General features: G+C 55.4%; 1 protein-coding gene across 1 annotated transcript; it reads left to right on the top strand.

The window, feature by feature from the left end:
- The first annotated feature begins 330 nt into the window (after positions 1 to 330).
- On the top strand, positions 331 to 7,807 carry RHOU (ras homolog family member U). The gene is made up of 3 exons (XM_075412157.1): positions 331 to 913; positions 1,320 to 1,378; positions 4,818 to 7,807. Exons 1-3 carry the CDS (start codon positions 598 to 600, stop codon positions 5,271 to 5,273), a joined length of 831 nt encoding a protein of 276 aa, XP_075268272.1. The 5' UTR covers positions 331 to 597; the 3' UTR covers positions 5,274 to 7,807.
- Positions 7,808 to 10,856: the final 3,049 nt, after the last annotated feature.

Below are 10,856 nucleotides of genomic sequence, written 5' to 3'. Positions count from 1 at the left end.
GCTGCGGGCGAGAGGCCGCAGGCACCCCCGAGCCCGCCGCGCCCCGTCACCGCGCAGCGACCGCAGCCGGCCAAGCAGGGGCGGGCGCGCACCCGACGGGGCGGGCGGCGCGCCCCCGCCGCTCCAGCCAATGGCGGCGCGGGGCTGGTCGCCGCGCTGAGCGGCGGGGCGAGCGGGCCAATGAGACGCTCGCCCGAGCCGCGGCGGCCCGCCCCCACCCCTTTCCCCCGCCGTCGGGGCGGGCGGCGCGGGGCGCTGTGGCGCCGCCTGCCGGGCCGGGCGCGGCGGCGGCTCCTCCCCGCGCGGCCGTATGTCACGCGGAGGCGCGGGGCCGGCGGCCGGGACTCGGTAGCGGCGGGGCGAGGCGAACGCAGCGCGGCCGGGATTTCCTTCCACCCCCCCTCCCCGGCCACCTCCCGCGCCCGCCAACCGCCGCCTCCCCCGCCGCCGGGGCTGGCTTCCCGGCGGCCGCGCCGCTCCCGCAGACCCTCCGGGGCCTCGAACCGGCTCCCCGCCGCCGAACCCCGCCGCCCCGCTGCCGCCGGCCCCGCGCAGCGCGCCGCCCCCCTCCCGCCGGGGCTCGGCGCCGCCGCTCGGATGCCGCCGCAGCAGGAGGGAGAAGCGGGCTACATCAGCAAACCGGTACCGGGAGGCTGCGAGGTGCCGCCGGTTCCCCCCCGCAGGGTCCGCAGCGGGCGGGCGGCGGCGGCGCTGGGGGCGGCGCTGGGCGGCCGCTGCCGTTCGGCGGGGGCCGGGACCGGTGCCGGTGCCGGTGGAGGAACCGAACCTCGGCGGAGCATCAAGTGCGTGCTGGTGGGGGACGGCGCGGTGGGGAAGACCAGCCTGGTGGTGAGCTACACCACCAACGGGTACCCCACCGAGTACATCCCCACCGCCTTCGACAACTTCTCCGGTAAGGACCGGCGGCGGGAGGGCCGCTGCCGACTCAGGGCGGGGGGCAGCGGGGTCCGGCTTCGGACATTTCGCGGTTTATTCGGGGGCAGGACCCTGCTCGGGCGGGACCGGGGCTTCCACCGCAGCTCCAGCACCGGGACATCTCCCGTTAACGGAGCCGGTGTGGCGGCGGGGAAGCCGAGCTGCCGGCTCCCCGGTCGAAAACTTCCAGCTCCGGGCGAGCCGGGCTGAAATCCTCGCCTGGCCTCACCGAGGGGGGCTGGGGTTTCCCTCCGGTTCGGCTGCTGCCGGGATGCTCATCGGGGAGCGTAAATATTTCCTTTGATTTTTATTTCCTTGACGGAAAACGCGCAAAATTGGCCTCACCACCCGTTTTTTCCCCCCTTTCTCCCTTCTCTCCCAAGCTGTCGTGTCCGTCGATGGCAAGCCGGTGCGACTTCAGCTCTGCGACACAGCGGGTCAGGTCAGTGGAGCCGCTTCTTTGGGGCTGGGGGGGAGAAGTTGCTGCGTGAAGTAGCCCTGCTGATGACTTCATGGATTTCGAAAGAATTCCCGGCGTTTCGATCACTTTTATTAACCTGCTATCGTTTTCGCCGCCGCTTAATCCGCTGCTTTCGCCCGCTGCCTCCATCCGCAGGGGCCGGGCTCAAGCTGCTGCTCCGCCGAGCCCGACCGGAAAGGCTGAACCTGCCGGGGATTCAGGGCCGGCTGGTTTTCTCTTCTTAAAATTAATTTCAGAATTACGGCGCTTGGGGTGTACGCGCGCGAAGCGTCCTCCGCGGTGGAGACAGAGGCGGCGGTTTCGAAGGGGCAGAAGCTGGAGGGAGAAAGAAGTCCTGCTGGGTGTTGTCCGTGCAGGCTTCGTGTTTGCTGTTCCCACCCCTTTAAAAAGTGCTGCTGCCCCAATACATATTTTCATGTATTGCCCGATACGTGAAAAGAACCCATTTCTTAGCACCTGATGTTTTCTGTGAGTCCCTGGCTCGTACTGGCCCGAGCAGCGTGCGGTGCTGCTGGCCGGGGGTTGGGTCTGGAGAGCCAGAAGGAGCCGAAAGTGTTCTGCTACCTGGCTGGCGTTGGAAGGCGGTGGGAGTTCGGTTCCCACGCGACTCTGTGGATCTGGGTCTGCGCCTTCACCGAAACCGCCCTGGAAAATCTCGGTGGCCTTAACACACAAACCTATTTCGAGGAGTCGGAACTGGGCGCCCTACTTAGGAAAGGGGTTGGAAGGGCTGCGCAGTGCTAGACGGCAGCGTGGGACTCCCACCTGCCCTACAAACCGAAGCTAAAATCCTACAAGCAGCCTTCTGCGGGTGGTGATTCTGGAGCCCCCAGCACAGGACAGAGCTGGAGCTGTGGGAGCGGGGCCAGAGGAGGCCCCAGCGATGATCCGAGGGCTGGAACCCCTCTGCTGGGAGGAAAGGCTGGGAGAGCTGGGGCTGTGCAGCCTGGGGAAGAGAAGGCTGTGGGGAGACCTTAGAGCAGCTGCCAGTGCCTGGAGGGTCCTAGAGGAAAGATGGGGAAAATATTTTCAGCAGAGCTTGTTGTGATAGGACAAGGGGTGATGGCTTTAAACTGAGGGAGGGGAGGTTTAGACTGGATATAAGGAAGACATTTTTTTACCATGAGGGTGGTGAAACCCTGGCCCAGGCTGCCCAGAGAGCTGGTGAATGCCCCATCCCTGGGAACATTCCAGGCCAGGTTGGATGGGACTCTGAGCAGCCTGACCCAGGTGAAGATGTCCCTGCTCACTGCAGGGGGGTTCGGCTGGATGACCTCTGAAGGTCCCTCCCAACCCAAAGCATTCCATGATTTTACGATATGAAGCAGAAGAGCAGGACTATCCCATCGTTTCATGCCCCGCTGAAGGGACGGCGTGGTGCCGTATTTCAGGGGTGATGCCGTATTTCAGGGGTGATGCCGTATTTCAGGGGTGATGCTGTATTTCAGCAGCTCCCGCCCAAAGAGGTGCAGAGTCCCCACAGTCCACGTACCTACCACTGAAACTGCAGGAGCGCGCTTGGAATATAAAGGGCCCTATTTCACCCAGACAGAAACCCTCGAAGATCTGTGTTTGGCTTTCAAACGCATTGAATCGAGCCATTTTGAGGTTTATTGCGTAGCAAGAAGAGGCAATTAGGTGACGAGGTGTCTTGCTGTAAATGGCCCTGTCCTTCAGAGCGGTGGCTCTCGGTGAGCGCCGGGTTTCTCTCGAGCCAAGCGGTGAGAGCCTGGTTTCCCCGGAGGCTTAGCCTGAGAATCGAGAGAGCTAATGAAGCTTGCTTGCTTGACTCGTGTTTTAGACGTCGCCGTCTCTCGCGGAGATGCTGCTGGAAGAAATCGGTTCGAGCGAAACGAGGCTTCTGAGGCTGCCGGGGGGGCTTCAGGCTGCGGATCCGGGGCCCCCGGGGGCTTGAAAGCAAAATTTCACCCCTTGAAAAGTAACGTGGGACTTGCAATCCAGCAGTAAACTGCTGGTACCAGAGAGATGTTTCCAGCTGCCCGTGCTCTTCGCATGCTTGGTTCGGAGCTTCTGAGAGCACGGTCCGTTTTAATTAAAATGTCAGTGCCGCTGAGGCAGATCCTGCCTGTTCGGGCTGCTGCTTGCTGCTGTTACCCCGCTGTCAGCGTAAAAGCAGCCTGCCTGGCCTTAACCCTTGCTGCTCGCCGCGTTCCGCGCTGCGGATCAGTTACCTGGAGCTGTGTGGCTTTCTTATGTCTAGTTCCTGAAGCGGGGGAGGGAAAAAAATAATACCCAAACCAAGAAAAGTAGCGCTGGGAGGTGTTTGTTTGATGTGGCGTTGGTGGGAGGGACAGGTAAAGCTCTTACTCATGTTCAGCCTGCGCATTGCGAGTCATTAGTGCCGCCATCGGATTGAAATCCCTGGGCACAATGGCAGGGAAGTTTATTCCCATATCCTGTAGGATGTCGTGGGGTAGTCGCCAGTTTGAAAGGCGATTCCTGGAAAGGTGAGGATGATTCCAGGAAAGGTAACGCCTGCTGCCGCTTGCCCGCCCGGCTCTTGCCCGTGGCTGGAGGTAGGGGTGTCCAGCTTGGAGGTCCGCGGGCCCTCCGCGTCGGAGCATCTCCCTGACCCACCCCTGTGAGAGGTGGACCCGTAGAAGGTACCTTCTCCCTCCCGTGCTTCGATTTTTGGCTGCGTCGCTTGTGTGCCCTACCCTGCTTCCCGCAGCATTACAGAATCACAGAATCACAGGATGTTTGGGGTTGGAAGGGACCTCTGTGGGTCATCTAGTCCAACCCCCTGCCGAAGCAGGGTCACCCAGAGCAGGCTGCACAGGACCGCGTCCAGGCGGGTCTTGAATATCTCCAGAGAAGGAGACTCCACAACCTCCCTGGGCAGCCTGGTCCAGGGCTCTTTCACCCTCAGAGGGAAGAAGTTCTTCCTCATGTTCAGATGGAACTTCCTGTGCCTCAGTTTGTGCCCATTGCCCCTTGTCCTGTCACTGGGCACCACTGAAAAGAGCTTGGCTCCATCCTCCTGACACCCACCCTTCAGATATTTATAAGCATTTATTAGGCCCCCTCTCAGCCTTCTCTTCTTCAGGCTGAACAAGCCCAGCTCCCTCAGCCTCTCCTCGTAGGGGAGATGTTCCAGTCCCCTCAGGATCCTTGCTCCTTTGCTGGTTACTCAGAAAATCTCAGCAATGTGGGGAAGCCATCACCATTGCCACCACCAAGTACGGGCGACTTCTGCCTGTAACCCACCTCGCTGGGTGGTCTGGGTGCTCACGTTGAGGTGCCTCTCAAGGTGGCAGCAGCAGGTGATCCTCCACTTCCCCCAAAGGTCAGCGGTGGGCTGGAGCTGGGAGCGTGTCGGGATGTCCTCCGGGCATCTTGCTCTTGCCGTTGGGTGCTAACGCAGTTTCGTTCCGTGCAGGATGAATTCGACAAGCTCAGGCCTCTGTGCTACACCAACACGGACATCTTCTTGCTGTGCTTCAGTGTGGTGAGCCCCTCGTCCTTCCAGAACGTGAGTGAGAAGTGGGTTCCCGAAATCCGATGCCACTGCCCCAAGGCGCCCATCATCCTGGTTGGGACGCAGTCGGACCTCCGGGAGGACGTCAAAGTTCTCATCGAGCTGGACAAGTGCAAAGAAAAGCCGGTCTCAGAGGAGGCTGCGAAGCTCTGTGCCGAGGAAATAAAAGCTGCGTCCTACGTCGAGTGCTCTGCTTTGACTCAGAAAAACCTCAAGGAGGTCTTTGATGCGGCCATCGTGGCTGGCATTCAGTACTCGGATACCCAGCAGCAACCAAAGAAATCCAAGTGTAGGACTCCGGACAAGATGAAAAACCTCTCCAAATCCTGGTGGAAAAAGTACTGCTGTTTTGTATAGGGGTTGCGAGGAGGAAATCGTATAGAGGCTATATTAGCTGAAATCTCATTCTGTGTCGTCCCGAGTGTATAGTGTAGATCTGTACGTATGTGTATATGTTGCTACTGGATTGTCTCGGTTGCCCTTTCGAGGGTGGCAGAAGGATTCTCAGTTAAATAATCGCTAGAAATCAGGTCTGGCGTCCGCTTTCGCGACTAAAACCTCCCCTTAAGGAAGAAGAGCACCGCGTGGCTGTGAGGGTAGAAGGTTTTGCCTGTCGACTTCTTGCGTTGTAAGGTGTACGCGACGGGGAGGAGCGCGCCAGAGGCCTTCGCTGCCGGGGCTTCGCAGGAGGCGGCGGAATCGTAGAGCTCCGCACACGGGCGATCGAAGGGAAGGAGAACACTGTGCCTCCTGACTGGCATCTGTAGCTTTAAAACCCCGCTCCTGCTCTCCCGTCCGTGTCTTCCCAAGGCAGCGCTCTGAGGGCTTGCTTTGAAAAGGGTGCGTGAGAGGTTGGAAAGGTCGTGAATACGCCTTCAGCGCCCGGTGAGGGATCCCGGTCCCTTACGGAGCCGCCGTCTCGGTTTGTCGCCTCCTGACTTTGTGAAGGTCCTTTCTGTCCTCCTTCCCGGGAAGCCACATGGAAGCCCGAGGAACATGACCAAGCTTTAACTCGCTACCTCGAGCAGCGGCGATTTCCTCTCTGTTTTTGCAGACGTGACGACAGTTCATCTATTTCAGCTGAAAGGAATGTAAATGCTGTTGTGTTGGGTGGTTTGTGTTTTTTTTTTCTTTCTTTTTTTTTTTTATTTTGAAGAGATGTAACCAATATCTGTGCAGCACCATGTAAACTGCATCTGGTTTCATGCCTACAGCCAAGAATTTCGGGATGCCCCTCCTTACCTTTTAAGGCTGCTGAACAAACCACAAATCAAGATTTATAACCAAACGGACTTGGGAAACCAAGGCTGCTGTGTCCTCTCCACGATGCTGTTTTCGGCTAAGTTAATGTTTCCCTGCTAAAGGCAGCAGTCGCTTGTGGTTGAATCTTGTCCAAGCTCATCGTCATGAAATTGGCTGAGACTACCCTGGAAATTTAACTGATCATATTTTTTTTTTTTCCCAGGTCAGTCCAACAGATTAACTGAAATGTGCCTAAAATGTAGCTGAGTGATTAACACAGTGCAGAGCTGAGTGTCACCTACTCTCTTTACTAAATCTGGTTCCTACGAAACTAAGCCTAATTCCAGCCCCGGCGAGTTTGAGAAACCTGAGGGATAACGTGACTAGAATCAGTATTTTAACTTATTCTGCAGAGGCCATTTAGTTTGTGCTGTCTGTCTGTCTGCCTGCCTTTTTATGGCCTTCACTTCTTTTTAGTTTCCCCTTCGATATTTCGAGATCAGATTATATATATATATATATATATTATTTTTTTTTTACCTTTGGCCATAGCCGTGAAGTGACCTTTTTCATAGTCTTAAACTAAACTGCAGTGACAGAAAGCCGGAACCTTTTTTTTTTTTCGTCAGAAATGAATCAATGCCCGATAGAAAGAAGAACTGTGGAAGCCATCAGAGTTGATAAAGCTGACCACCGTTTACCTCCTGGCCCGTTAAAAAAAATGACACTATGTAAATGGATTCTGGGCTGTATTGGCACAGGCTCCGCAGGCAGTATTTTTTCCTCTTCTACAGCGAAAGGAGTGCAGAATGGGTAATGTTCCATCGCTGAAAACTTGAAAATGGGATGGAAATCTTTACCTAGGGCCTGATTCAATAAAAATGTGTTGGCTTCTGCACTGGAACAGCCTGGAAAAACAGTTTGCATAGCACAGAAGCTGGATGCGTTTAACTTGATTGCGTCTGGTTGGTAATGGTTTAATGTTTACTGGTCATGAAGTTAACATCTGAGCCTTTCTATTTCTTACTCGAATGCTTTGACAGCATTTCAGATAATGCAGTCATACCGTCAGCTTGGAGAGAAGCATAAAGCCAGATTTCTCTCGGGTGCTTTGCTTCTCTGCAAAATGGTCTCAGTCAATCAAAAATGTGGGTTTGGGGGGGAGACAGGCTCGAATCTGAGCAGCTTCCATTCGCAAAAATAGCAGAATTTCTTCAGCGAGCTGAGGCTGCTTTGTATCACGCCGTACGGGAAGCAGTAGGGTATATTTCATAAGCAGCCTGTTTCATAGTCGGGAGTAGCATTACTTTTAAATGTAGCCAGCTGTGACTGTTTCTGAAAATGTGATGTATATACAACTTGTTATAGCCCTTTACTAGGTGTATGTAAACTGAGGTCTAATAACTTTACGAATACTGCTCTACGCGGGGCTACACAGGGTCTAGGTTTTAGAAATATTACTTTTAAAATCACCGGTATTTTACGAGTGCAAGTGAGGGGGAGATGTCTCTATGTAGTCTATAATCTGATGTGCCTTATAAAAAAAGAACCAACCTCTCTTCTGTTTTCTAAGTGTAGGCTATATTCCGAAAAATATTTCCTGTGAGAATGATATAAATGAGGTATTTGGAAATAAATTCTGACCTGTGTACGCGTCTGCCTCTGCTGCCCGCTCGGGGATGCTGAGGGGCAGTCCCTGGCCCTGCACCGTGCCGATACCCAGCAGGGGGGAGGCAGCCCTGGGTGAAAAAAGCACAGACTTTTCTGCACGCTGCTCCATCCCCAGGGGCTGGGCTGCGTGGGAAGGGCGTGCTGGGGGGCTTTGTGCCTGGTCCCTGAAAGCAGGGTGAGTGCGGGGGGCACCGAGACCAGTGACATGGGGCTTCGCATGGCTCGCCGGGGTCAGGGGTTTTTTGGAAGACTGGGACCCGTTCCCACTTGGCACCAAGGGTCTTGCCACCCCTCCCCTGGGTCCTGTCCCTCGTGCGGTGGCTGAGGCGTGCGAGGCTTGAGGTTGATGGTGCCCAGCTCCCGGGTGGCCGTGGCACAGGGGCCATCCGCCCCTCGGTGCTGTGATGACTGCGGAGCGGGGAGCAGCATCTAGATCCCTGGGCATCCCCGTGGAGCCGGGGGTCCTGCTACGAAGCCGCTTTGGAGAAGAGTCTTCGCTCCGGACCGAGGTTTGTACACTGTCACCGTTACGTGTGTTGTTCCAGGAGCTCCGTGGAGCAGGCACACCGGGGTGGCATATCCGGATGCCCTCTCTGTCTCCTGGGTCGTAAGCCCAACGGGTTTTCATAGAATCATACAATCACAGAATCACAGAATGGTAGGGGTTGGAAGGGACCTACAGTAGGCTGTAGAGGACCTTGTCCAGGCGGGTCTTGAATATCTCCAGAGAAGGAGACTCCACAACCTCCCTGGGCAGCCTGGGCCAGGGCTCCGTCACCCTCAGAGGGAAGAAGTTCTTCCTCCTGTTCAGCTGGAACTTCCTCTGCTTCAGTTTGTGCCCATTGCCCCTTGTCCTGTCGCTGGGCACCACTGAAAAGAGTCTGGCCCCATCCTCCTGACACCCACCCTGCAGATATTTATAGGCATTTATAAGGTCCCCTCTCAGCCTTCTCTTCCTCAGACTGAACAAGCCCAGCTCCCTCGGCCTCTCCTTGTAGGAGAGATGCTCCAGTCCCCTCACCAACTGTTGAAACGCACGCAGCCTGCACGAAGTGGAGGAAGGAGATGGACGTGCCGTTCCTCTTCCCCGTGGCCGGTTCCTCCCCGTTTGAAACGAAGTGTTGGCTTCTCTTCTGCTTTGTTACCCGACACACCGCGTAACACCACGGTAACCTTGTGCGTGTGCATGCTGCTGGGATCAAAAAGCTCTTTCAGCTGCCCTGCTTCGGATCCTGGATGGGCTGGCAGTGGAGGCTGATAAGATCACGTTGAAGTAAGCGTGCTGTACATCAGGTTTTCCAGGGATGCTGAGATTGCTGCCGCTTTGTGATGGATGGGATTCCCAAGAGAGGATTTTCTTTTCTTTCATAGCAAATTAAACTGCTCTAGGAAAAATTGAGGGTTTTTTTTTTTTTTTTTTCCCCATGGAAAAAAATGTCACCTCTACCATTTTTCCCCGTGTATTTTGTGCATTGGCCATACCTCTAGGGTGTGATTGATGATGGACTAGAGCTGAGACGTTGACAAATGTGACAGTTTCAGGAGAGGGCGTCTCTGAGGAAACTTCACCACACTCTTATTTGTTTCTTATTTTCTTCCTAGACATCAGTGACTGACCACGGGGAGGGAGAGACTGCTGCGGGAGATGGCCTTTTTGTGTGACCCCATGCAGCTGACCGAATATTGTCATATGTGTTACGCTTAAACATTGAACCTCGCTGAAGCATGTGAGTGCCCTTAGAATTGTGCAGCCTTTGGGAGCTCTAGCAGATAATCGATGTGCTCGGAGGTTCGTACAGAAGAAACCTCTGCCAGCTTCTGCCTTTAGCATTGCCCTGGCATGCAGGGGGGTAGGGAGAGGGGAAAAAACAGCTACTCGGGCAAGAGTGAGATGTTGTAAAGCTCAGAAGAACTGGCAAAGGGACTCCTGGGCAATGGGGAAGAGAAGTGTATGGGGAAACGAACAGCCCCAGGGAGAGCTGTTAGGTATAAAAGCACAGCCTTTTCTTTAGGAAGTCCCAAAGCTGCAGATAGCTGGAAGCTGGGAGGAAATATCACTGCACGCTATAGGGAAAAATCACTCTTGGTTCTTATGCTCTCTCCCCGAGCATCTGCGCTGGCCAGGGACGGGATGTGGGATGAGGTGGACTTTTGGCATCAACCAGCACGGCCGTCCTAATGCATTTAATGTTTTTGAAAGAGCAGGATGGGTTTGGGGCCAAGAGCAGGGCCCCAGGATCCAACAGGACCTTCTGCAGCTTTAGCTTCCCGCATTGCTGGCAGCCGGCGGGAAGATGTAATGGGATGAGGGTTGTTCGTTACCCATGTAGTGCAACCCTCTACGCTCTAACCTGGGGAACAAGCAGTTGAATAATTCAATGAATTTTACCATCTGAGGCTGAGTATTCTTCAGCATTACCGATTTATTTCCCCACACTATTTTAACCAGATGGCTAAATCAATGACGTGTATGAAAAAAAGGCATAAAGCCCCAGCTTGCACCAGCTTTTTCAATTCAGCAAAGGAAATGTGTCTAGAGGACGAAGGGTGAGGATCTGCAGGCGACTGCACTGATCTCACAGAATCACACAGAATCACAGAATAGTAGGGGTTGGAAGGGACCTCTGTGGGTCATCTAGTCCAACCCCCCTGCCGAAGCAGGGTCACCCACAGCAGACTGCACAGGACCGCGTCCAGGCGGGTCTTGAATATCTCCAGAGAAGGAGACTCCACAACCTCCCTGGGCAGCCTGGGCCAGGGCTCCGTCACCCTCAGAGGGAAGAAGTTCTTCCTCATGTTCAGCTGGAACTTCCTCTGCTTCAGTTTGTGCCCATTGCCCCTTGTCCTGTCGCTGGCTCTTCAGTGCAGAGCACAGAAACCTGCCGCAGGCACCGATTCCGATGCTCGTGGTGGGTGCAAGAGTGTCCCCAGACGTCTCGTGTTCTTTAGCTCTGCGTGTTTAGGTCAGATCCTTATTATTTGAGGGCAAAAGAATCATTTCATTGAGGTCAGCAGAGCTGCAGACCT

This window comes from Opisthocomus hoazin, chromosome 2 (genome assembly GCF_030867145.1).
Source record: "Opisthocomus hoazin isolate bOpiHoa1 chromosome 2, bOpiHoa1.hap1, whole genome shotgun sequence".
NCBI classification, from domain to species: Eukaryota; Metazoa; Chordata; class Aves; order Opisthocomiformes; family Opisthocomidae; genus Opisthocomus; species Opisthocomus hoazin.
The sequence above is the reverse complement of the archived record's forward strand: the minus strand, read 5'-3'. Positions and strand labels throughout refer to the sequence as shown.

What these genes read in the sequence shown, in the direction of transcription:
- RHOU (XM_075412157.1), top strand. Translation starts at nt 598, where the DNA reads ATGCCGCCGCAGCAGGAGGGAGAAGCGGGCTACATCAGCAAACCGGTA. An exon ending in CGCCTTCGACAACTTCTCCG is followed by an intron (nt 914 to 1,319) that starts GTAAGGACCGGC and finishes TTCTCTCCCAAG; the next exon opens with CTGTCGTGTCCGTCGATGGC. An exon ending in TCTGCGACACAGCGGGTCAG is followed by an intron (nt 1,379 to 4,817) that starts GTCAGTGGAGCC and finishes CGTTCCGTGCAG; the next exon opens with GATGAATTCGACAAGCTCAG.